Here is a 26,536-nt window from a genome sequence, read left to right as displayed (position 1 = left end):
AATTGATTTTTATATACTCAACTTTTATCTAGTAATCTTGCTAAATTCACTTATTTATTCTAATAGTTTTTATCTGTAGATTCTTTTGGATTTTTCAACATATAATGCAAGCTCCCTTGAATTATGGCAGCTTTATTTCTTCCTTTCCTATCCTTAACCCTTCCTTCTTTTTCATGACGTATTACATTGACTTGAACCCCAGTTTAATATATATTGAATATAAAAAGTGATAGAGAACAAAATTGTCTCATCCTTATCTCAGGGGTAAAAACTTTTAACATTTCTCCTTTAAATATAGTCATTCCTTGGTATTTATGAGGGATTGGTCTCAAGACCCTGTGCAGATACCAAAATCTAATGATGCTCAAATCCCTTATAAAAAATGGCATGGTATTTGTATATAACCTATGCACATGCTCCTGTATACATTAAAGAATTTCCAGATTACTTATAATACCTGATATAATACAAATTCTATCTAAATGGTTATTGTATTTTATTTTTTACAGAGTAATGACAAGAAAACCCACCTGTATGTGTTCAATACAGATACTTTTTTTTTTTTTTTTTTCAAATATTTTCACACAGTGTGTGGCTGAATCTGAGATGTAGAAGCCACAGAGAGGGCCAACTGTACATGGTTTGCTTAGTGCCTGTGTCCTATCAGATTCCTTCTATTCCTTGTTTGAGAAAAGTTTTTGTGATGAATAGATATTTAATTTTTCTAAGTTTTTTTACATTCATCAATATGATCATTTTTCTTTCTAATTATCCATATGAATTGCATTGATTGGTTTTTCAATCTTCAACCTACCTTGTGCTCTTGAAATGAACCCATTCAGTCATAAAGTGTTGTTTTTGTATATCATTTGACATAGAATTATTTTGTTTAGGTTTGTAATGTCTATGTTCACAAATAAGATCAGCCTTTCTCGTAACTGTGGTTGTCAGGCTTTGGTACCTTATGACTGTCCCTAAGCCAGAGGTACTGGCAATTCAGATTACCATAGTTCAGTCAGGGATGGGGAGGATTCAGCGTGGATTCCCTCTCTCTGAGGGCATGTCCACTTCCAGTTCATACGTACTGCTATGGCAGAGCCCTTTAGGAACAACCCAAAAGCCACTATGGTGCTTTCCAGAGCCCCTCCTCCTTATCAGGCTCTGACTTCCAATTTTTGTTCCCTCTATGCTATGAACCTGTCAAATTTTCTGCTCTTTTGCCTCTTAGTTCTTGTCACTGACAATAACTTTAAGGGGAAGGACAACCCCAAAAGTCAAGCTCACTTCAGTAAGCTTCCCTTCTCACCCCAGTCCTGTCCCCATAACTGCTCATCACTTTGGTAGTTATATAATGCTTTCAAGCAGATGTTTTTAAAAATGTGTTTTGTCAAATAACAGAATGAATCAAACAACATTACCCTATGTAAATTTATGATTACACAAATGGTATGCCTTTACTCCATGTACAAATAGAGAAACAACATATATCCCATTTGTTTACAATTTTAAAAAAATGTGTTTTGTCAATCTTCTAGTTGTTCTGAGAAGGTGTGGTCTGAATCAGCTTATTCTATCATTGGGTTGAAAGTTCCCTAATGTTTACTTTCAAAATGCTTTTTTAAACTGTAAAGGCACAATGGCATACTCAGACAATTGGAAAAAAATATACACATAACTTTTTACCCCACTAATATACACAGCCATCAGTCTGGGGTATTTCTTCTGGGTCTTTCTCTCATGGGTACATTTTCATATGGTTGCATTCATGGTTCTCAAATAATTTCACATGCTGGGATTTTTTTGTTTATTTGTTTGTTTTGTTTTTTGCCCATAACCTTATTCCAATCAGCATTTATCACCTAGTTACTTCACATTGTAAAAATCATTTAAATTCTCTCTCTCTCTCTCTCTCTCTCTCTCTCTCTCTCTCTCTCTCTCTCTCTCTCTCTCTCTCTCAGGTCTTCCCAAGGGAAAACCTACTGCTACTTTTCACACTCCAGAGAACCAGTAGCCTATAAAGTGAAGCTGATTGATGGGTGGAAAACAAGGTAGCCCTCTCTGCTGGTCTTCTTGATCATGACTCACAGTCTTGGCTAGTGGAGCTGGGCATCCAAGAAACCAGGTATGGGGGAGCAGGAAGGGGAGATCTAACCAGAATTAACAATACCCCAGCTGTGAGGTCCTGATACTCAGCCTATTTCAACCCTTCTGGACATTTCTTCTGCTCTGGGTCAGAGTGAATAACCTATGACCTGGTTTCTCCTTGTTCTAATCCCTCTTTTGCTTCTGTGTGCACAGTATACGACCCATGCTCCATTAGCATCCATCCATGCCAGCAGTGGTACAAGTCTCTGCCCAAGCCTGCTAGTTAAAAGATGCCGTTTTCTTATCCCTTGTGCTAATGCATTTCTGTCAAGTTGTAACTAACCCTGGCTTCCTGTTCAACATCTGTCTGGCTGGCAGAGCAGATGATTAATGAGTATGTTGTGGACTTGGATCAAAATAAACCTTGCCAAGACATGACAGATGATAGCCCCTCCTCCATCTACTGGGAATGTCTCTGTGCCAAAGATGACTTGATTTGGGCAAAATCATTCTTTAGAGAAGCAGTTCTCAACCTTTTTTCTGCTCTGATACATTTGATAAATGATATTCAAAACTCAATGTCCTTCATTGCACAATTCCCAGAATACATGTGGTAATTTGAACTCTTTCTCTCCCATAGAGCAAATCATATGTGGAATGCAAGTGAGTAAAAGTGGCATATTATAAATTTAAGTCATCTTTATTTTTCACCAAGTAAAACATTTGAAGATTTTAGCATGATGTTATTTAGTAGCAGATCACCAAAGTTGAACAGCTTCCCAGATTTTTGTTTTGGTGTTTGTCATTAATTTTTTTGTCATTAATCTTGAAAAACTCTTGGCCACTATCTTTTCTAATGTTTCTTTTGTCCCATTGTCTCTCTCCTCTGTTTCTAGGAGGCCAATGGCATATATGTTATGTCACAGCTCTTAGATGCTCTGTTCTGGTTTTGTTTTTGTTTTTGTTTTTTCACTTTTATCTTTGGACAATTTCTATCAAACTATCTTCAGATTCACTGACTCTTTCCTTTTTTGTGTCAAGAGTACTGATGAACCTGACAAAAGCAACTTTTTATCTCTGTTACCATGTTTTCTACTTAAAAATTTCCATTTGATTCTTTTCTGTTGAGATTGCCCATCTGATCAGGAAGGTTGCTTCATAATAATATGCTGTTAAAAGATGAACATCTATTATAAGACTGCAGAGACTGAGCTAAGTCATTTGCATGCCTGGAAATGGTCACCCTTTTCTTTCTGCTGGATTTTTAGTGTGGGAGACTGATTCAGCCTCATCAGGAACTGAGCCGTATTTGGTTTGTGTTCTTATTCCATTACTATCAGTGTACTACAGACTCCAACTTTCTCTAACTTCACCTTGTACTTGTTTGAGACTAGTTTGCCAGAGGTTTTCTCAGTGTCTGTTCTATGCTTGGTTTATATGTTCTCGGTGGCCTATTGAAATGTCTTCCTCTATGTTCTTGATACCATTTCAGCAGTAGAGTGCTGTTGTTACTTCATGTTATTAGCCTGATTGTTGGTGGTGATGCTGGTAGTACTGGGGGTGTTCTCTGCTTTTCTGATTCAATATCCATTTCAGACAGACACTGTGACCTTGTGTCTCAGAGGTAGAGACTTTCCATGGTCCTATCCCACCTTCACCTGGAAGACTTCTGTCTCACAAAGATAGAAGTGTTTTGTTGTTGTAATTGTTTCTACTCCCTTTCTCTGGTTGTAGTGGGTCTTCACCAGTTCGTGACTTAATGTCTCCTGCTAGGATTTATTGACCTTTAACCCAGGAACTTATTGTTCCCACAGGGAAGGTAGAGAGAGGATCTGAGAAGGGCTTGATGTCTTTTTCCCAAGCCTATTCCATAAGGGAGACTTTCTCAAGAGTCTCCCACTGCTCCCAGTGTTCCTTGTGAACATACAGTAAAGCATATGGAGAAGAACCTGGCAGTGAGTATGAATTCCCCTTGTATTACTGGGTCCCAATTTTCTGTATTCTCATGCTGGCTTACACTTGGTCCTTAACAATTCATTACAACTTCTAGTTATTTTATCAATAACTAGAAGACAGGAACAGAACACAGAAGCTCCAAAGATAAAATAATGATAAGGAGATGCAAACATTACCCCGATTTTATCAGCACATATTGTATACATGTATTGAAATATCCAACTGTACCCCATAAATATGTACAATCAAAATTTTTTAAAGACATTTTTAGCTGAATTCTTATCAGCTTGATGGAGGTAGGAAGAGAGTCACCCCCAAATAAGCAAGTGCATCTGTGCCATGTTTCCTTGGAAGAAATTGTCTTTCCGTAGATTAAGTTTAACTGAGTTGCCCTAGAATCTCACTTGCTGATAAATTCAAGAAAAATTGTATTTGCAGAATGTCCTGTGATTTTTCTGTTGTTGTTAGAAGAGTGAAAGAAATGCTATTTCCAGATTTCTTTTGTCCCAGGGGGAATCCAGAAGTCTCTGAGAAACTCTATTTGGTAGATGAGTTTCTGTTCCACTAATATAGGTACCAACTTCACTCATAACTCAGAAATAAAGTTTAAATGAGCAAAGGTATAAATATAAAAATAAAACTGTGAATACCTAAAGAATTCAAACTTTTTTATAACCTCAGAGAGGGAAAAAATTTTTCTAAGTGTGACTTTAAACACAGAAAACTAACAAACTACATAAATTACAAAATTTTCTGCATAACAAAAATTTGTCGTGAACATCAAAAGACAAACTAAGGTCAAGCGCAGTGACACACACTTATAATCCCAGCGGCTCAGGAGGATGAGGCAGGAGGATTGTGAGTTCAAAGCCAGCCTCAGCAAAAGCAAGGTGCTAAGCAATCCATTGAGACCCTGTCTCTAAATAAAATACAAAATAGGGCTGGGGATGTGGCTCAGTGGTTGAGTGCCCCTGAGTTCAATCCCTGGTAGCCCCATTCAAAAAAACGACAAACTGAAGAAAAATACCTGTAATATATAAAAAGTTAGTTTGCTTAATATTGAAAAGCATTTATAAATCAATGTGGTTTTTTTCCCAATAACAAATCCTATGTCTAATAACCTGTGGACAAAGGATAGGAACAGATATTTCACTGAAAAGAAAATAAACACAGCAAAAGATGATGCTCCTACCTCAAAAAAAATGTATAAAAGTATAAAATACAATTTTTTACTTCTCAGATTGACAAAAAAATTCAGTAACATTGAGTGAACAAGTATGGGACAAGAGCCATCCACTCATGGTTTTGGTGAGAGTGAAAATTTGTACAATTGGTGGGCAATAGGCAATATCAACATTTAAAATTCACACACCCTTCGATCTGTTGATTCAACCCTTAGGAATTTTTCCTGTGTATGTACTCATGCCTGTGACAAGACTTCTACACCTGAGGTTCGTGTCAGCATTGTTTGATTGAACAAAAGACTTTTAAGTAATGAAATATCGGAGAACATAGAATTAAAGGTAAATTGTGTTTTGTTCTACCAAAGAACACAGTGCAGGCATTAAAGAAATTTTAAAAAGAATATGTGTTCATATTGCCAAACAAAATTAGAAAAGAGAAAAACCATGTATATGATATGTTTCCATTTATGAATAAAAATATATCAATTTATTTATTTTTCTATGCTAAATTAATTATGGAAGATATGCAAAGAAGAAAAATAAGTGGAGGGAGATAAGAATGGGAAAGAGATATACTTCTGCCTTTTGAATTTTTACTGTGTATGTGTAAGCCTACTTCTAAAAAATTGACCTTAGTGACTGCATAAAATAAATGCCGAGGCCCTCCTTCAAGAGGCCTCATTCCTGCTCTTTCCATCTTTCCCCACAATTGGTCTCCCGGGTATGTTCCTGCACCTCTTCTCAAGATAGACTGCATTTCTTACTCCCAATTAACTCTATTTCTGGATTTGTTGTTATGTTTCCCTCCCACCAGGGACAGTCTTTTACCCCACAACCTGCACTTTTAAACCCAACTCCAATTACCCAATAGCTCTCTCTAAAGACCATGATCATTTTTATGATTTTCCAAAATCCCAACAGCCTATTCCAAAGACCATGATCATTGCTAGGATTTCTGTCTTCTGAAATAGGATGTTTGTACCTAGGATCTACAAATGAGTTTAAATTCTACTTATCCTAAATTGTTGACTCTTGCTTTATAGGAATTAGTCATAAACTGTATGTTTAAGTCTCTTGAGACCAGGCAGGGAGAACACAACAGCACAACTTGAATGTCTTTGAACCCTTGGCACTGCCCAGCATAGGGCTGAGCACTCTGAATGCTCATCATGCGATCTGGGTGGGCTGGATGCTGGGGAGAAGATAAAAAGGCAAATTAGTTTCTTCAAAGATTTCGAGCCTAAGAATTTCCTGCCTTGGATCACGGTCAGCAAGGCAAGCCTCTCAAGAAAATTCAGAATGCTAGGATATTGGAGGTATTTTACAGTAGCCAGAGAAGCCAAGCAGGTAACCCACATGTCTAAATAAATAGGCGTAGGAATGAGAGATAGGTCCTGGGGCTGAATGGAAGACACCTGTCCTGACTAAACGTTTCCAAAATCAGATTGGGACTCTAGGCAAACAGAATACATTCAACCATGATCAGCAAGTAGGTTGTGACCCATAGATGGAAGTGGCCATTAACCCATCTCTCTCTGCCGGCTTTCATCTCCCTGGGCAGGAAGGATGCTAACCTGGGCAGAAACAGGAATAACCTGGAAAACCAAGCCTTGGACAGAGTTCCAAAAGCAAGCCACTAATGAGTCTCCAAGGAAGGCGATGCTTACAATCCCCTCCCCACACAAGGGCCTCCCTTCCTTCCACCCACAATGACATTTAAAGATGCAGCCAACCCTGCCTTTCATCAGCCATGGTCTCCCCTCCTTGCACTTCAGATTTCTTGTCACCCATTGCCTGACATATCAAAGCTCTCCATTTCCAAGACATAACCACTCACCGACCCCCCTAAACTCCTCTGCACTTCTCAGTTGTATTTCCAGGGAAGTGGGGAGTTGGTGAAGTCCCTCCATTCCAGCCTCTCATCCTCACAAGCTGCTCTGCCCTGTGTCACAAAAGCCCTCAGCTGCTGTGAAGGAGCAAGCCCAGCCAGCAGCCCCGTGTGGGGAATGGAGAATGAAGAGAAAGTGGGAAGTGGGCACTGTGAGTGTGGCACCTCTAGACGCAGCTGTGCACCCTTCACTGAGGAGCAGACCCCTCACCTTCAGACCGAACCACCACATGAGCTGCCCTTGTGAAACAGGAGGGCTTTGTGATGCAGTCTGCAGCCTGTTCTGTCCTCTGTGAGGCGGACATGACAAGGGTGAAGCCCTGGGAGTCATGGGGCACTAGGTCCCTGAACGCCCAGAGATGGAGATGGTTGGTCTCCTAATGCTAATGAAGTTTAGGCCATGTTGAGCCTTACATCTATTCTGTGGGACACTGGATATCCCGTATATACCTATGGCTCTGTTTTCATTGTTATCCTAGTTATCTGGCAAATCAGACGGAGTTACTGTGGATTGAAGAGCAAACCTACAAGAAGCTGCTGCCAGGTAGGGAAACACTATCATCACACTTGAGCTAGTTTAGCCTCAGATAAGAAGCTTTCAAATTTTCAGTGTTTCTCCACATTAAATCCCCTCCCCATTTTTATGCCATATCTTCAGTTACCTTTGTATATTGCTTTTATTCTGAGAACCTAATTAATTACTTACCAGCCCTCCCTCCAATGTACGCTAATGGAAAAGCTAAGACCCTCCCTACTTGACTTAAGAAATAGATTCTATAAAGTCTACCTCATTAGATCTCAGAAGACCTCCCAATATGGGGATTTTTCTGGTTAGTGAGTTTTGTAAGCAGGAGTCCTTGGGTCATTAGAAATGCTCACCTTTTACACTTTTCTATGTCATCCCAAGCTCTCTGCAGAACTTGTCATGGGGACAGGAGGATGAAGAATGGAGAATCTCAAAGTGAATCAGAAATAAGCAGAGAAGGGAAATGTTGGGGTGACAAAAGGTGGAGTATGGGTAAAGGAAATGCAGGAGAGTGTATCAAAGGCAGACAGCTATATAGAAAGGCAGTAGGAAATACGAGTTTTTGTCTCATTTGGGACATAAAAAAATAAAATGGCATCCTAGACTCACATTCTCATGTTTTTGTCTTCAAGCATCACCGAAAAGTCAGGCAAAGGGACAGAGATGCAGCATCAAGAGGTAAAATCCCAACCTTTCATCTGAATCCACTGTGAGCTAGCTTCCCATATAGTATCTGTCCCTCTACTCCTGGTGCCAGGAGCCAGGTGTTGTAATCACTGAATGCTCCAATTTCCTCAAATTGATGACTTTCACAGAGGACTTACAGGGTTGGGAAATCTGAACATGGGAACGTTCCAAAATTCACTACCTTATGACCCTGAAAAGAAATAATTGAAGTAGGCATATGTCCTTAACTGTCATTTGTTTTTATGACCTCATAGAAATCATTTTATCTCTCAGTCTTATCCATAAAATGATCCTCTCTCACTCACATTGTGATTGTGAAGATCATATGACATTAGGTAAGGGACATCACATTGTAAACATGATTCTACACATAAACATGCCTTGGAGCACAGACCTTGAGTTTTCAGTTTCCTCTTTCTGAGTCAAAGGTCTTAATATTCAGCTCCCAATAGGAAGCCTCTGAAACAATCCAAAACCATATAACATTGTGTCCTGGTTCCTCAGCTAGGAGACTTTCCCATGAGGAAGCTGAGGAGCCACAGGAGCTGCTCTCTTTCATGAAAAGGTGATCTCTTGCTCTTTACAGTCTTTCAACTCTCTGCCTGCCCTGTGATTTCTTAGCTAGGCCTGGGGCAGGAATGAGGACAGGGATAATGGCTGGTAGGAGACATGTATGGTGGGGACTAGATTATTGGTTGAGAAAGTTGCTATGGCAGTGAGGAGTCCAGATGTCTCAGGAGGGAGGATACAGTCACCCAATTCTTCTCTGTGCTAGGATCACAGCAGTTCTATAACTCAGGATTTGACTAGTGCATAATTCATAAAAGGCATTACATGGGATTGCACTCAGCCATGACACAAATTATCCCATCAAGAGAATGAATAATGAAATCATCATTGTCATACTCTCTTTTACACTTATACCCTTTCAAAGTGACTCCTGGGTCTGACTAGACTCTGCTGACATTACCTCCTCTGGTGCATCTTTGGGGAAGACAGTTCCAGGGACCCTTCATACAGGAGCCTAATCTTATTCTCTCCTTAAAATTTCTAGAGAATGATATCCAACAGATTCTGGGTATAGCAGCAGGGTATAGCATCCCATAGCTCTCAGAATGATGAGTGCCCATAGGACCTCATTTTCAACAGTGTAGACCCAGCTCTTATAGGACTCTTGGGATGGAGGTAGCAATACCCAGCAAAGAGGTAGATGTCACTCCATCTTTAATCGTTGTCATGTTTTCGTTCCCAGCCAGGGTTGGCTTCCTCAGAAGGAAAGTGTGCGGCAGCTTCTGTGTGCAGATTCCTGCTGCCACATCTGCAATGGTGTGGCTCTAGAGATTCAGCAATTGCTGGAGGGTGAGAACAACCAGATCTGCTCTACTTTACTGGGACCATCATGGGGCTGTTCTTGCCTAGAGATGATGTCCATGTCAAGTGTGTCTTTTGAGCAGAATCTGGAGCTTCGTTCCCGGCATTCCAGAGACTCTTCAGTGGCATCTGTCACCCCGACACTAACACAACTAATAGAAAACGAATGTTTAACCCAGACAGTTTCCCAGAAAACTGATGGAATCAGTATCCAAGAATACCTGGCTGATCACCTCAAGTTAGGGCAGGAATTTCAACTGGCAGATAGGCCAGTAGGCCCAGAGACTATGGCTCCTTTAAGACTTGAGGAATCTATGTCTACAGTGAATGAGCAGGAAATGCTGCAGAACAACACTTACCTTGTTCAGGAGAACCAAGCTCACCATCACTTGAAGCCCAAGGTTTCTTCAGTATCACTGAAGTCAGAGATCACTAACCTGACACATCCTATGACCTTACACATGGAGTCAGTACTCCCAGCCCACCTGCCTTTACTCAGTCCTAAAGTCATGAGGTTTCTTGAAGTACATGTGAAAAAATGGATGCATTTCCAGAGATGGGGACTCCCCAGGCGTGTTGAAGATTCCCTGAGGCAGCTTATGCCAGACCCAACATTGTTTTTCCGATCTGAAAAAAACTCACAAGTTTCCACCATGACTTCTAAGGTCATTATTGACAAACTTAGAACCATTTCCCACCAGACGTGGGGTTCATTTGTAGCAGGACAGCCTACCCAGTCTATCTGGGTTTCTGAATGGTCTGATGTGGATCCAGAACAAATACACCACTGTCAGCAAATTCAAAACTATAAGGTACTAGCCTTACCCTCTCCTGCCCTTAAAGTCCTAAATGACCTCTATTCACTGACTGGGGAACAGGATGATGACTCACAGAGCAACCTGCAGCAGAAATACAGTCAGCTCTTCTGTGGCCTTCCTACTCTGCACAGTGAGTCCCTGGTTGTCACTTTCTTGGACTCTAAAGGCCTCTCCAAGAACAAGAATGTGCCCAAGTCCCCATTGAAGGGTCCTCTTCTCTTCAATGACCTTCACCCCCTGCTGTCCAAATCTCCACCTGAGTCAGCCCCAGCCTCATCCCCAACCTCCCCAAACTGCATGTCTCCCTCTGAGAATCAGATCAGTGTCCCATTTCTGACTACAACTGAGTGTGAAGCCCTGGAATGGCACTTGCTGCAGAGGCAACTCCAGCTTCAGTGGGGCCTGCCAGCAGTCTTCCGGAGGTCTCAGCATGCCCTAGGCCCCATGCAGTATGAGCCAGGTGACAAAATCCAATCTCCTGGGACTGTGAAGACCCCCTGGCCAGGGAAGTCCTTCTCAGTCCTCACCAGGGAACTGCTCTTCTTCCCAGAGCATGCCCGCAGGCTGCTGGAATTCCACCTCCAGAAGCAGCTGATTCACCATCGCTGGGGCCTGCCCCCAAAGATCCAGCAGTCCATCCAGTTGCTGCTTTCCTCCAGTGACCAGCAGACCCTGTCCTGGAGCAGTACAGCCCTACCCAGTGTGAGCATGCCCCCGCTTCCATCCCTCGAGGACAATGAGGCTGGTGGCCTGTTCTCACCCATGGTGCCACACTTGTTTGCCCAGGCCAAGGCAACACTGCAAAACCACATCGACTCCAAATGTGGACAGATCCACCAGGGCCAGGTCCCTGCCTGTGTATGTAGCTCTTGGGAATGCAGAATTCCTGGGGGCCTGGCACTGGCTCCCTTCCCCTGCATTCCACAAAGCCAGCACCTGGAACTGCAGGCAGCAAGTGACCTTGACCTGCAGCACAAAGTTATGCCCTGGATGCCAGTGGCCCTGGACCAGCAGCAGCACGTCTTACCAGGTGTTGGCACTGAACACCCTAAGCTGCCCCGAGCCCTGTCTGAGGGAGCCATTGAGAAACTGGAAACCATGCTCCGGCACAAGTATCTGGTCTTCCTGTCAGGCCTGCCTGCTCTGTACTGTGTGGCCCTGTCTAGGGCCATGGCCCCAGCGATCTCTAGCCAACCTGTGATCACAGAGATGGGATCTGAGCCTGTAGAAATCCCAAAGGAGCCTCTAACTCAGCTGATCTCACCTGAAGACCCCTGCAGGAAGCTCGAGCCAGCCTTCCAAGATGATGAGGAGTCTTGGGCGGACAACGCAGAGGAGTTCCAGCCTGAAATGCAGGTGGAAGAAATGACAGAAATGGTGCCTTCAGAGAGCCAGACTCCTCCTCCCAGCCCCTCCTCAGCCAAGACACACATCTTCACCAAACTGAATTTCCACCTGAGAAAAAAGGTCATAGAAATGCAATTGGGAATTCCCATAAGGATAAGGGAGTCCAGGGAACCAATTGAGGGAGTTGCAGAGAACATATTCACACAGGAGTCTCTTGAGAGTCTAAGCAACCCAGAGGTCCAAGAACTGCCCATCACACCAGAGTCTCCTCCTGCCCCAGACTCAGAATGGGTCCCCCTTAAAGAACAGTTGGCTACTGAGCTGAAGGCAATACAGCACAACCTAAAGTCACCTAGTTCCAAACCGGTGCCCCATGGATCAGCCAACTGGGCTTTCAAGATCTCACAGCTCAGTGGGGTCATGACCGAGGCCCAGATACTTTGTGTTCAGGTGGAGGCCAGTGTGAACAACCCCAGCCTGGAGGAACCCTGGAGCCCTGAGCCCTCGACTGACAAGATGGAGGACTTGACTCAAGTCCCCCCACTGGTAGAAAAGAAAGAGGACCCAGGGAAACCCAAGGCAGCAGGGGACCTGGGAGAAGGGGATGCAGGGCTTGGGATCTCCTCAACCAGCGAAGAAAGACACCCTGCTGAAGATCAGAGGCCAGATGGGATGCTTCTGAGCAGGGCACCCCGCGGCTCCTGGCGATGGAACCGGAGTTTTCATCTTGAGGATCCCTGTCAACACAGCCACCAGAATGACCCTCAGCTGCAGCTTCCAGAACCACCCCCAGCAGTCCCTGAGGGGAAAGAATCTGAGCATGACACGCGAGACAGCCCAAGCAAGCCACATGTCATCCTTGAGCCCACAAGGAATCCCAAGAGTGCCCAGCCTGCGGTGCCCTGTGTTTCCCAGGACAAGCCTTTCCTCCACCAGAAAATTCAGGGTAAACCTTTGCAGGGCCAAACTCTGCAACATCAGGTTTTGCAGGAGAAGGCGATGCTAGCCCATGCTCACAAGAAGCCCAGCCTTCCAGAGTCTGGCTTGAGAAATAAAATAAAATCCTTTCTGCACTGCATTACCCCTGAGAAGAAAGGCAAAGGGCATGTAGAGTCCATGTTCTCTAAAGCTGGGAAGGTGTCCAAAACCAGAAAAGAAAATGTTGAAAAGAGCCTCACTCCAGCCAAAAGCCCCATGGGGAGAACTAAGACAGAGAAGCCAGGTGGGCACCCCAAGGCCCGTTCAGCTTCCCCCGAGAAGCCAGCAGGTCCGACCTTCTTAAATGGTCCCCATTCCCCAGACAGTAAGCTCCGGCTACGCTCCCGACAGCACGGTTCTGCCTCAGCCCTGGGCCATCCCCGCCACTGCCCTCGGCACTGTCCTCGAGTGCCTTGTGCCACCCAACCAGGGAGCACACGCTAGCTCCCAGCCCTCACCTCAGAAACATCATCCTGCTCAGGAGAACTCTCAAAGCAAGGAGGAAGTGTTTCGAGGCTCCCCAACCTATGCATCCTTTGAAGAGCGTTGCTACTGTCATTTCCACTGATGAACAGGTGCAGCACCACCTGAAATACACTATATATCTAAGCAGAGTTGTCTGTCTCCTCATTTCCATTATACTTTGTTAAGAGATGGCATGAGGGAGGCTAAAAAGTCCTTCCTATGTAGGAAAAGAGTTTTAAACCACATTTCAGATGGGACACTATTGTACTGCTCCCTCTCAGAGACTTGAATAAAGTACATTGAAGGTAAAGGTTGTACTTGAATTCCAACAATTTACCATCCACATCTACCTATTTTACATGTTTCTATCCCCAGGGTCATGATAGTGGTGATAAAAGAATAATTCTGAAATGTTCTAAACATAATTACAAAGTCCAGAGGATGATGTGAAGAAAAGGGAAATTATTCAGTTATCAGCTGCAGATAGAATCAACAGAAAGACCATTAACGTTGATTTAAATCCCATCAACACCAGGGCCACCATGCCCTGTTTACATATAAACTTTCTGAACTTTTATAACCCCAACCAATCCAGACAATACTACTTCTTATAGACTCTCCCCCAGCCCAAAACATTACCTACTTATCGTTATTGTGTCCCTATTATCCATAGCAAATGTGGGTTACAGTGCTTTCTTTTCCCAAAGTTTATTAAAAATACATTTGGCTCCAATCTAGTGGACATTTTCCAACCTAGCTCTGCTGCTAGAATTTGTGAAAACTTGTCCCAGGAATTTGTTTTTTATTTTTCTGGCTAGTATCTGTAAAGGCTTAATAAGCCCTTTTATTTCATAGATCTCTTGGTCTCTAGTGTTTTGATTTAACTGTGTCTAGTGCATAATGATATATTAATATTAGTTTCATGTGAGGTCTAGACAAAGCATTGCATCATGTGATGAATTCTATGAGGTGTGAAGCCCTGACACAGGAGGAAGTACTTAGTTGATGAGGAGGAACTGTCACAATAAAAATGACCTTAAGAAGTATCTTGTATTCACCAATTAAATATGTGAGTATTTACTGTGTGTTATGTATTATGACAAACACAATATTGTAAAGGACACAACCCTGCCAAGGTGGAGCTCCTCATCTCATCTCACGTGGTAGACACTCACATGACCAAATTGTCTAGTCAATATATACACTTGGAAGCCCAATATTCATCTCAAACTATAAAAAAAGAACTCCTGAATCTCTGCTCCAAACCCACCCACTCACATCAAACCCTTCTGATCCTATTTCCCACATCAGTTAATGACAGATCCATATTTCCAGTTGTTCAGATCATTTATAGTTGTACGTATCATCAATAACTTTTTCCCTTAGCAGTCCACATCCAACCCATCAACAAATCCTTGTTGACCCTACCTTCAAAAATGCATCCAGACTATGACCACTTACCACATCCTCTACTGCTATCATTACTGAAGTAGCATCATCCTGAGACCATACCCTAAACCATCTGTCCTCAACACAGAAACATGGTGTTCCCAGGGAGAATCCTGTCTTCATGAGAGAATGAGCTATAACCATGACACCAGGTAAGATCACCAAGGCAGTGAGTGTAAATGAGGAGAGATCTAAGGACTGGGTCCTGGGATACTTCTACTTTAAGAAGATGGAAAACATAGGAGGAACCAGTATCAGAGGAAACAAAAGCAAGAGCCCTTGAGGTAGCCGGAAAACCAAGAGTGTGGTTTACTGGAAGCCAAAAACTGACGTCTTTCAAGGACAGAGAGATTGCATAAAAAGCCAAAAAGACAAGGACCATCAGATTTAGCCACAAAGAGATTCTGACTTTTAGAACAGCCTCACGTAAATGATGCAGATGAAGGCATGGCTGGAGGGAATTCAAGACAGAATGAAATGAGAGCAACTGGTGACAGCAAGCTTAATTCCTTCAAGGAGTTCTGTTCAAAATAAGATGCATAAATATGAGGCAATAGCACCAAGAAGATATTCTCTAAAAGTTTGCACAAATTGATGTTGAGTGATTATGGGAAAGATGCAGTCGAGAGGGATAAATTAATGAGGCAGGAGAACAAGGGAAGAGATGCTGAAACTGAGAAGGAATGGAAGAAATGAAGGAATGGGAGCAAGTCCCCAAGGTGAGAGGCCAGCTCTGGCTAAAGCACAGACGATTTGCTCATGTAAACACAGAGAACATAGTATGAATGAGAGCAGTTACTGGATCAAAAGAATAACGATTTCTTCCACAGCTAGTTAGACCAGGGACAAAGACCCAGAGTGGGGAAAGGACCACAGGGGCAATGGCTATATGGAGAGCCAAAGCCAAAAAACTGGAGGGAGAGAGGGATTCTGGAAATTACCATGGAAGGTTTCTATTGGGGTTTAAGGAGTTGGTCCCAGTATGAGGACTCAAATGGACACTCTAAAGTGGTTGAAGTTGCAGGTGGTTGTATGTATGTGAAGCAGGTGCTCTTGCAACACTGGAGGAACTGAAGAGACCCTGGAGAAAACACTAAATGCATCCAACCTGCACAACAGCAAGTGGAAAGAAAGAAAAGGAAGGAAGGAAGGAAGGAAGAAGGAAGGAAGGAAGGAAGGAAGGAAGGAAGGAAGGAAGGAAGGAAGGAAGGAAGGAAGGAAGGAAGGAAGGAAGGAAGGAAGGAAGAGGGCATGCAACATCCTAGTGCTCAGCAAGGGACCAGGGAGAATTGGGTGTGGGAGGAGAAAGTTGAGAAGCAGGAAGGAAAACGGCTGCCCTGAGTAGACAAGATAGACCTGTGTTAGCCACCTAGTATCCCTCAGAAGGTGGTACCTCTGCATTCTCCTTCCACCTATCACGGAGATGTCAAGAGTTTGAGAAAGGACAGAAAAGACAGGGCTTACTTATCATATGGTTTGAGGGACAGGGGATATCCCTTATCCCTAAGGAAATGCAGCATCCCATCAAACCAGGAGGAAGTGATGGCAGCACTTGCTTCCTCTGATAGAGCCCCACTGGTTAGCACAATGTGTCCACTGCTGGCAGGATGTGGCAACCCAGATGGGAGCAAGATTGGATGAGTTCCTCCTCTGAATGGTGACTCTGTACCTAAAAAGATGGAGGCCCAGCCCCTAGTTGGCCCCCAGGGAGGGAGGCACAAGGCCCAGGCCTGCTGAGCCAACACTCTCCAGGTGTTTTCCTGAAGCCTCCCAGAGATCAAAGGAGGTCTTGGGCCAGGCACATCCTCCCTGCCTGGTGCGAGTTGCACAGAGAGACCCAGAGCTAGGACACTAGTGGGAGGCCCAAAATGAAGGGAATTCACTCAGAAGGGTCACAGTGGCATCAGGTGGGGAGCCGGGTTAGTGTGCACACATCCTGGCTTAAGGGTGGAGCAGGTCCTTCCCAGGGCCCCCCACAGCCTCCTACCTGCCTTATGCTCATGTGGCTGAACAAAGTCCCAGAACAAAGAGCTGGAGGAGAGAATTGAGCTTCAGCTGAGACCTTCTGGATTCTGAGTTCTCAACAAAGCCAAGATCCGAGAGAAGACAGGAGCAGAGTCTGAGATTCATACAGTGTGCTGATGGAGGAGGAAGCCTCCTATCCCATAACCTAGCACAAGACCACCCTTTACCTCTCCCTCAGCTCAAGAAAGGAGAAATCAGAAGAAGCACACATTCAAGAATTTGCTACTCCAGTATTAGGGGTAGGCACTAGGAATGTATCGGTGCTTGGGAACTTTGGGGTTCACCTCTAGCACATTGTGATACGGTGACTGGCCTGACCTTCTAGAACCCTTCCCTTAGGCACTTCAGAATTGTCTGGAAGGAATTTCAGATCAAGAGACCATCAGCAGAGGGAGGACAGTGGCCTCTCCACAACATCAGTTCTGTTAAATGCTGGGTCATGAAGGACAGGGACCTTTAAGAGGCTGCTTGGCTTTTGTGCCAGCTCACTGAAGCCCAGGCAGGGAGGGTGAAGAACACAGGATGAGCCAGGAATAAACCCCATGGAGATGCAGCTTCCTGCACCATGGGGGAGTCGGTTGGACCTCTGCTTCTTTATCAACCAACCAAGTCTTATACTTCACCTGGACTCTGGGGCCCAAGGCCTAGCCCAGCCCCGTCATAGAAGGAAGGACAAGAATGGTTCCTGTGTCCACTGCAAGGAGAGGAAAGGAGCGGGGACAACCTTCAGTTCAATGAGGACATAAGAAGTAAGCATAATGCAGGCATGGAATGTGCTGGGGACACAGAGCGCCAGACCCTCACCAGGACTAACTGGGCTTGCAGAGGTCTGTCCATTCCCATGCCCACAGATGGCGAGGCCAGGACCCTGAAGAAAGCAGGGGGAGAAGGACTGGCTAGAGAAAGATGCTGTTTCCAGAAGGTTGGGCGGGTGCTGCCAACAGCCCCCTTCCCTGCCATGTGCCCCTCCTGCACTGTAACTTCTCTGGGTCCAGGACCAGGCAAGGAGCACACTGGGGGATTTCCAGAGTGTATCACTTCCAAGGTCAGGCCCCCTACAGAGGCCACAGGGGCAGGACGCTGGGCAGGCAGCCTGACCATGGGAATCCAGACAATGGGAAGGGAAGCCATTGCTTTCGGTAAATAGTGCTGGCAGCTGGGGTGTGTCAGGCAAGGTTGGGGGTGCAGGGAGTGGGGCAGAGAGAGAACTGAGAAGAGGGAGGAGATCACACACGGAAAGAGGCAAGGACAAACCTCAGCCACACAGGTACATAGGAGAAAAGATGCAAAGTTACCCATGCCACTCAGAAAATTATTCAGAGCACACACAAACATGTATAGGAAACATACTTAGGGAAGTAAGAATGGAGGACTGTATAGAGGGAAAGGAGGGATGGGAAGGATGGGAGGGAGGAAGGAAAAATAACAGAATGAGTCAAACATTATTACCATATGTAAATGTATGACTACACAAATTGTATGCCTTTACTCCATGTACAAACAGAGAAACAGTATGTATCCCATTTATGTACAATAAAAATAAATTAAAAAAGAAACATACTTACAGTAACCCATGAACACCCTTAATCAGACATGCCCAGAAGAGATGGGCCCCAAAACTCACTCAGGCACAAAGACAGGTTTGCATATAGAACTGACACGCCCATCACACACACCCACAGACAAATGCAGTCCAAACCCATCCTTCAGACTCCTCCCTAAGCCTCAAGGCCACTGCTGCCCAGGCCTGTCTCTCCCTCCTCTGAGCTCTGGTTTCTGATTTCTGTCCTACTGCTTGTCCTTTAATTCATGTGCATACCACTGGGCACATCAACTTGGCTGTGTGCTCTTAAAGAACTGTCAAGCTCAGGAAGTGAGTCCACTGTCCTCTTCAGCAGCCCATCCTTCACCTACAAAGGCCCCCAATTTAATGCTGGATCCATGCCTGCAGGTGCCTGACCCCTGGACTCTTTGACATGGCAAACACAAGAAAACAGCAAACCACACAGACACACCCCGTCCTGTTTACCCTCAGGAACCCTTAAGAACCAGGTCTTGGGTCCCCAGGAAGGTGCCCCTGACACAAGGCATGACCAACTGTGTAGCTCTACCCCACACTGTAATTAATGTGAACCACAATCCCACCCTACGACCCTACCTCTAAATCAACTCCAACCCATTCCCAGAGAGAACTTCAAGGAGGACCCTTAGAACAGCCCACATCAGAAAGGTAATACTGCTGGGTGTTAACTGAACATGTTTACATGGCCAAATGAGTTTGACATAGAAAACTATGATGTCCCCTCTCCCCAGGATCAGGGCACTTATCTGCCCTAGTTGGATAACAGTGGGGACACTCGTCCCCCTCATGCATGGAGGGCCCAGAAAATGGCCAACAGCCTCTCACCTCTACCGGGTCAATAACCCACCTTATGCACAAGCCTGAGTCCCTCTCCAGACTCTCTTAGAAGTTTAAAACTGATCTGCAACACAAAATTGAACTCCCTGGCCATTCTTAATCCTAATCCTAAATGCAAGCAGTGCCCTACTCCAACCCTAACACGATCTCAGGCCGAGGTACGCTAGCTCTCTTGTCATCTGGAATCACAAACCCAATCCTGAACCTACTTTCACATCCCCAGGATTCCAGCTCTGTGCTCAGCATGGTCCACTCGAGTTTGCAACCACAACATCAGTGCTGTGCTGAGCAGAAGCCTAACTCTAACCCTAACCCTGGGCCGTGACACAGTAGGTAAAGTGTGCCTCCATTCTGGGCATATCACTGTCACACCCATAATAAGGGTTGTGTCACTTGTACCCTCAGGGACTTATGGTTCTTTCAGGACCAACTGCACAGTGCACAGGGCATCTTGTTCCTGGAGGGCTCAGTGCTCTGCTGGGAACCAGGAGCACCAAAGCACCCAGGCCCTTTGACCCTTGTTGGATACACAGGCCCTTGGGGCCCTGCCCACCCCAAACCCCATTCCAGGATTAGCCAAGACCCTTAGCTGAAATTCCGGCCAGAGTTCTTCCCGCTCTTGCTTGCCAGGCTGGGAGCATCTGCTGCCCTGGAAGCCCCCAGCAGGCGGGAGCGGGTGGGCCTGGGGCTGAGGGGAATGTGGCCCTCCCCAGTGTGGGAATTTCCAGACTCTTGCAACGCTCACACCTAGCATGTCTGTCACAGAACTGGCCCAGGTGCCTGTCCTAAAGAGGTAGAGGGCCTGCTGATGCTGAGGCTGAGGGGGCTCAGTAAACATGGTTCCTCTCCCCCACTCCAGGGTCTTAATCTCTTCATAAGGTGTATTCTAGGTGTATGAGTTCTGCACTCACTATCAGGGTAGAGCTGATGTCATCGCCTTCCCTTCTCTTTTCCCCCAGTGTTTTGGGTTTGGATCTGGAATATCCCCCCAAGTCTCATGTGTCCCCAATGTAGCAATGTTCAGAGGTGGGACTTTGGAGAAGTGAATGGATCATGAGGGCTCTAGTCTCACCAGCAGATTAATAATTTAATGGCATGATTGAGAGGTGTTAAAAACTGTAGGAGATGGGATCTAGTTGAAGGAGTGGGTCCTGTGGGTATGCTCTTTGGAACTATACTTTGTCCCTCTCAACCCTCAATATCTCTCTATCTCTCCATCTGCCCCTCGTTCTCCCTTCTCTCTTGCTCCCTGGCTGCCGTTAGGAGAGCAGTTTTCCTCTATCACACCCTTCCAGCATGATATTCTGCCTTGCCTCATGCTCAAAGCAATGGAGCCAGCTGATTACAGACTAAAACCTCTGAAACCATGAACCAAAATAAATCTTTCCTCCTTTTATGTTGTTTTATTCAGGTATTTTGCCCCAGCAGTGAAACGCTAATTAACACCACCAGGGATCAATATAACACTCCTGGACACCTTGGTCTCACCAGAGGTCATTGAATAGTATCCGGATTTCCTCAAGAGTTCGTCAAGCCAAAACCTTCATCTTGGGACTGGAACTCTGAGGTGGACACTCACATTTCTTATGTGTAGCCATCCAAGTCTTTGTGTTCCTTCCCCAATATCTACAAACAGCCTGGCCTGAAGACCAAAAGAAGCCTGGGTTCTGGGCTGCAGTCTCCAGACTGCCACACCCAGGATAAGGTTCAAGTGGTTCTGTGAGGTGGGACAGACCAGGCCAGCAGCTGAGGGCAGAGGAAATGACTGGGTGAGTAGCCAAGGGTCCTAGAGAACTCTTTGGGTCCCAAGAAGCCTTGGAGTCCCAGAGAAGGGTCAAAACTGCTCTCATCACCTCAGTCCCTCTTCTGGGTACTGTGTCTATACTTGGGCTCACTCCCTTCCTCTCATGCCCCCAGGTCCTCCACAGACCAGGGAGGGGCAGACACTTGCCATCCTCTTGCTTTCAAGGCAGCTATTTTCCACCCTGGCTTTTTGTCCAGCCAGATTTCCACCTCCAGCAAGGCCCCTGCTGTTTGCCTCCTTTCTCTTAGGGATCCTAATTTAGGTCCTAAGCCTCAGGAACAAGAAGCAATAACCCTGTATCTCCAGGATTCAATGTCTCTCTGAAGCTGCTCTAACCCCTACAGGCTCAAGTTCAAAGAGGTAGGGGCTTTGGGTCTATCCTAGGAAGATCTTCCTGAATCTAGGAAAGAGGAGTCAGTATGGGACCCGACGGAGCTATGACACTTCTGACACAAATATGAAGCTCCCCATAATAACATAAATAAAGACAAGAGGACTACAAGGTTCTTGGGTGAGAGAGAGAGAAAGAGATCCTGGGGTTTTAGGAAAAAATACTGCACAATTCCTTTCTTTCTTTCCTTCGCCCCACTTTTTCTATACACTCTGCCACACTAGAAAATCTTCTCCCTCAAGAGAGATAGGGAGGACATCTCTCTAGCTTCCTTTTCCCCATACCACCTTTGTTCCCTCCCACCAGCTCTGTGCCCATCTGGAGTGTGGGTTGGGGAGCAGAATTGGCCCAGGTGGCTTTCTCAGCCCCACCCTCACCAAATGTTTGGACACCTTACAGATTCTTTGGCTCCATTCTAAGATTCTATTTAAGATGGTCTAGGGTACTGACTCTAATTCTGTATTTTTAACTAGCTCCCCAGGTGATTATGAAGTGCAGCCAACTTTGAAAGCACCAATAGGATTCCATTGTCACCTATGTGTCTCCCACCCCCATCCAGGCCCATGCTATCTTGCCTTTTTAGAAAACTTCATAGATAGGCTGCTCACTACTTCCTTAGTTACTTCCACAGAGGCAGTGGGGGGAGATGAGGAGATGGGAATTTAAAACTTTATGGTGTCAGGACCTGCCTTCAGACCAGGTAAAGATCCAGGAAATCTTATCTCCTTGTTTCTGCCCAGTCATGTTCCAGGAATGCCAGCATCTTTCCAGCAAGGGCACTTCTGTTGCAAAACTTAAGACTCATAGGCTCAATTGTTTCTCATTCAGGTCATTCAAATCTCATCCCCTCTCCTCTGTGAACCTGGGGATCTTCATTTCTATTCCAAAAGTATCACTATCTCCAAGCCCTCTGCATCCCATCCTCCCCCAAAGCAATACCCCTATTGTGGGTTCAATATTTTTGTCAGTACTATGTCCCTGACAACCTCTGTCCTGACTACATCTGTCCCAGTCCTCATCCCCTCCCCAACTCTGTATCGTTTCCCTGTCCCTTCATAAGCCTTCCTTTCAGAAAACCGTGATAAGACTGGGGATGAAGAAAAAAACCAAAGACTGAGGATGAGTGGCCTGCTGCTAGGTTTAGTACTCTGGAAATCAGATGGACTTTCCAGTTCCAACGTGGGGGTCACAAATCTGAGGTCTTGATCCAGTTTTAAACATAAATTCTAAATTATGACCCAATAATTCTCACACATTGTACACCCAGATAAATTTCAAGTGGGTCAAAGATTTTAAACGTCAAAAACTAAACTATAGAAGTGACATCATGCAAAATGGCAGAGTAATAAGCCCCAAGGATTTATCCCTCCAGGAAAGCAACAGCTGAGGTGGAGTGATTGACATCAATCATCTCAGAACTCTGGAACCTGATTGGTCACTTGTAACAGCAGCAAGGGTGCTTGATGAAGGGAGAAGCCGGTGGTCTTTAATAAGAGAGCATAACGCATGAACTGCCTCCCAGACCTTCTGTGGGGATAGCATCCTACACTCCTAGAGTGGATGGTTAGTGGCACGGTGGGCAATGGGAACCTCAACCCCCCAGATTTGGGGTTATATACTTTAGTCAGTGTGGTAGTTCCCAAAGAGACAAGTTTGCCTTGGTTTCAGCCTTTTGGGGCTGTGACTTCCCCAACAACACACATCAGAAGATTTAAAAAGACAGAAACTTTTTGTGTGTTGCAGGGGGATGGTGAGAAACCCTTCTTAGATCACCAACTGACCAGAGGCTCAAAATGGAAACTTCAGTGACCCCTCACATCAAAGAAGGCACATTTTGCAAAATAAGTTACAAAAAGTGTCAACTAGCAAATATCAGCAGCATCTAAGGAGAGGAAGAATTAAATGTCCAAAGATCATCCCACATTATAATATTCATATTGTCCAGTTCTCACCAAAACATTACAAAGTATACAAAGAAACAGGGAAGTATGGCCTATTCACAGAGAAAAATAACTTGCCAGAAACCATCCATGAGGAAGCTCAAACATTGGGAATTCTAAATGAAAACTTTGACTATCCTAAATAAGTCCAAATAGCTGAAGGAAACCTGACGCAAATAACTAAAGGAAATCTGGAAAACAGTGTATGAAAAACTTAGACTATCAATAAAGAGATTAAAATTATGAAGAAGAACCCAGATAGAAATTTTGGAGCTGAAAATACAATAACTGAAGATCACTAGGGGCATTCAACAGCAGATTTGAGCAAGCAAAATAAAGGATCAGTACACCTGAAGATAAGACAGCTGAAATGATCAAGCCTGAGAAATGGAAAGAAAAAAGATGAAGAAAAATTAAAGGAGCCTGAGAGACACCATCAAATATATCTCATCATAAGAGGCCTAGAAGGAAAAGAGAAAAAACAGGGTGGGAAAAGTTTTTGAAGAAATAATGTCCAGATTTTGCCAGAGCCTGCGACTGAGTGGGAGTGGAGTCAAGCGGCAGTTGTTGCTGACTCTTCCCTTCTCCCCACGGTCCAGTCGGCGGGTTGATCAGGCTATTGGCCCTCAAGCCAAGACTTGTCTCTTATTTAGTTCTGGGGAGTCTGGCCGACATGAGTGATGTAGAGGAAAACAACTTCGACAGCAGAGGGTCTCGCTCCCAGTCAAAATCGCCAATGGGAACTCCTGCTGGTGAAAATTGGAGAGCAGGTCAGGATCTTGTAGTTCATCAAGGGTTTCCAAACACTCTGAATCCCATTCTTGGTCAAGATCAAAATCCAGGTCAAGGTCAAGAAGGCATTCTCACAGTTGTTGCACTCAATCCCACTCTCACTCTCATAGGAGAAGATCTCAAAGTAGGTCACATACACCAGAACACCAACAGCGAAGGAGCCAAAGTCACTTTCCACTGTCTTACCCAGAGAAGACATACAGGCAGCAGGACGAATCCAGATCCCAACACTTGTCTTGGAGTGTTTGGCCTCAGTTTATACACAATAGAGAGAGATCTTCGTGAAGTATTTTCTAGATATGGACCATTGAGTGGTGTCAATGTGGTTTATGATCAACGAACTGGATGCTCCCGGGGATTTGTTTTTGTGTATTTTGAGAGAATAGATGACTCAAAGGAGGCTATGGAAAGGGCAAATGGAATGGAGCTGGGTGGTAGAAGAATTCGTGTGGATTATTCTATCCCTAAGAGAGCACACACTCCTACACCAGGCATCTACATGGGCAGACCAACTCGTAGTGGGGGTGGTGGTGGTGGAGGTGGAGGTGGTGGCAGATGTCTTTCTCAAACTCTTCCAAAAAGGTGACAAAAAGCTAACATTTCCTAACTCATTCTATAAGGTCAGCATTATCTGATACCAAAGCTAGACAAAAACACCACAAGAAAATTACAGATCAATATCCCTTGCAAATATAAACACAAAAATCCTCAACAGAATATTAGAAAAGCAAATTCAGTAATATATTAGAACTATTATATACCATGATCAGGTGACATCTATTCCTAGAATGAAAGTGTGATTTAACATAAAGAATCAGTCAACTGGGCTGGGACTGTAGTTTAGTGGTAGGGTACTTGCCTAGCATGCATGAGGCACTTGGTTCGATTCTCAGCACCACATATAAATAAATAAAATGAAGGTCCATTGACAACTAAAAAATATATTAAAAAAGAATCAGCCCTCCCCCTGCCCATCCCTTCTCACTTTATGCAAAACCAGGTCTAGTCGTGTAGGCAGGAAGGAGAGATAAGGAGGAGAGAACTGGAGAACAAAAGAGGCCTTAACCTATAAAAGATGTAGGATACACTCACTTCTTGGAACTTTAGAACATCGGTCATGGCCCCCTTCTCCCTCGCTGGAGAAGTCTGTATCTGTATTATTACCGTTAAATAAAACCTGCTTAATATGTTAAAAAAAAAAAAAAGAGTCAGCCAATTTAATATATCACATTAATAGAATGAAGGAAAAAAACATGATCTTTTCAATTAATGAAGAAAAAGCATTTGACAAAATCCAATACCATTTCATGATTAAAAAAAAAAATTCAATGTACTAGAAATAGAGGGGAACTTTTTCAATATGATGAAGGTAATAAATGAAAAACCCATAGCTAACATCATACTCAATGGGGAAAGCCAAGCAGTGGCACACACCTTAATCCCAGCAATTCAGGAGGCTGAGGCAAGAGGATCGCAAGTTTAAAGCCAGCCTCAGAAACTTATCAAGGTCCTAAGCAGCTTATTGAGGCCCTAAACAACTTAGCAAAACCCTAAGTAACTTGGAGAGACCCTGTCTCAAAATAAAAAATACAAGGGTTGGGGATGAGGCTCCTGGTATCAAGAAAAAAAAAGTAAAATCCATCCTAAAATTCATATGGAATTTCAAGGAAAGTCAAATAACCAAACAATCTTTAAAAAGAACAATGTTGTTGAATTAACATTTCCTGGTTTCAAAACTTACTACAAAGCTGCAATAATCAAAACAGTAATGGTGGTGACATAGGATAGATATATAGACAGATGCAATCAAATAAAGAACCCAGGAATAAAGAATAAACCCTCACACATATGATCAGTTATTTTCAACAAGGGTACCAAAACCACTTAATTGGGAAAGGACAGTCTTTTCAACAAAAGATGCTGGAAAACTGGATCTCCACATGCGAAAGAAGCTGGACCTAAACCAGGAGTGATGGTACATATCTCTAATCCCAGCTAGTAGGAAGGTTAAAATAGGAGGATTACCAGTTTGAGACCAGCGTCAGCAACTTAGCAACTAGGAGACACCCTGTCTCCAAATAAAATTTAGAAAGGGAAGGAGATGCTAGGGATGCAGCTCAGTGGCAGTGTTTGCCTAGCATACACGAGGCTCTGGATTCAATCCCTAGGGTACACACACACACACACACACACACACACACACACACAAGAAGTTGGACACTTACCTTACACTATGCACAAAAAATTGATTCAATATGGATTAAAGACCTAAACGTAAGAACTGAAACTCTAAAACAAAACAGAGGAAACCACCACGAGCCTTGATTTGGTGAAGATTTCTTTGATATAACACCAAAAGCACAGATAATGGCCGGTGGAAATGGTTAAATTGAACTTCATTGAAATTTTTA

At 44.3% G+C, this 26,536-nt stretch overlaps 1 protein-coding gene and 1 pseudogene across 6 annotated transcripts; both read left to right on the top strand.

The window, feature by feature from the left end:
• The first annotated feature begins 1,962 nt into the window (after positions 1 to 1,962).
• Positions 1,963 to 13,444, top strand: SPATA31F1 (SPATA31 subfamily F member 1). 5 transcript variants are annotated; one of them, XM_079112458.1, is made up of 5 exons: positions 1,963 to 2,122; positions 3,900 to 4,040; positions 7,593 to 7,657; positions 8,831 to 8,891; positions 9,579 to 13,444. In XM_079112458.1, the coding sequence occupies exons 4-5, from the start codon at positions 8,884 to 8,886 to the stop codon at positions 13,282 to 13,284; spliced, it is 3,714 nt and encodes a 1,237-aa protein (XP_078968584.1). In that variant the 5' UTR covers positions 1,963 to 2,122; positions 3,900 to 4,040; positions 7,593 to 7,657; positions 8,831 to 8,883; the 3' UTR covers positions 13,285 to 13,444. The 5 variants fall into 5 exon arrangements, with proteins under 5 accessions (XP_078968584.1, XP_078968583.1, XP_078968585.1 ...); XM_079112457.1 differs by having other exon boundaries at positions 8,272 to 8,891; XM_079112456.1 differs by lacking the exons at positions 1,963 to 2,122; positions 3,900 to 4,040 and adding exons at positions 6,869 to 7,265; positions 8,272 to 8,317.
• A 10,562-nt stretch (positions 13,445 to 24,006) lies between these two features.
• Positions 24,007 to 24,826, top strand: LOC306645132 (transformer-2 protein homolog alpha-like; annotated as a pseudogene). The gene has a single exon. The product of its transcript is annotated as a transformer-2 protein homolog alpha-like (transcript).
• The last annotated feature ends 1,710 nt before the right edge of the window (positions 24,827 to 26,536 follow it).

Source organism: Sciurus vulgaris (genome assembly GCF_902686455.1).
Source record: "Sciurus vulgaris genome assembly, chromosome: 15".
NCBI classification, from domain to species: domain Eukaryota; kingdom Metazoa; phylum Chordata; class Mammalia; order Rodentia; family Sciuridae; genus Sciurus; species Sciurus vulgaris.
This window is presented reverse-complemented; position numbering and strand designations above follow the sequence as displayed.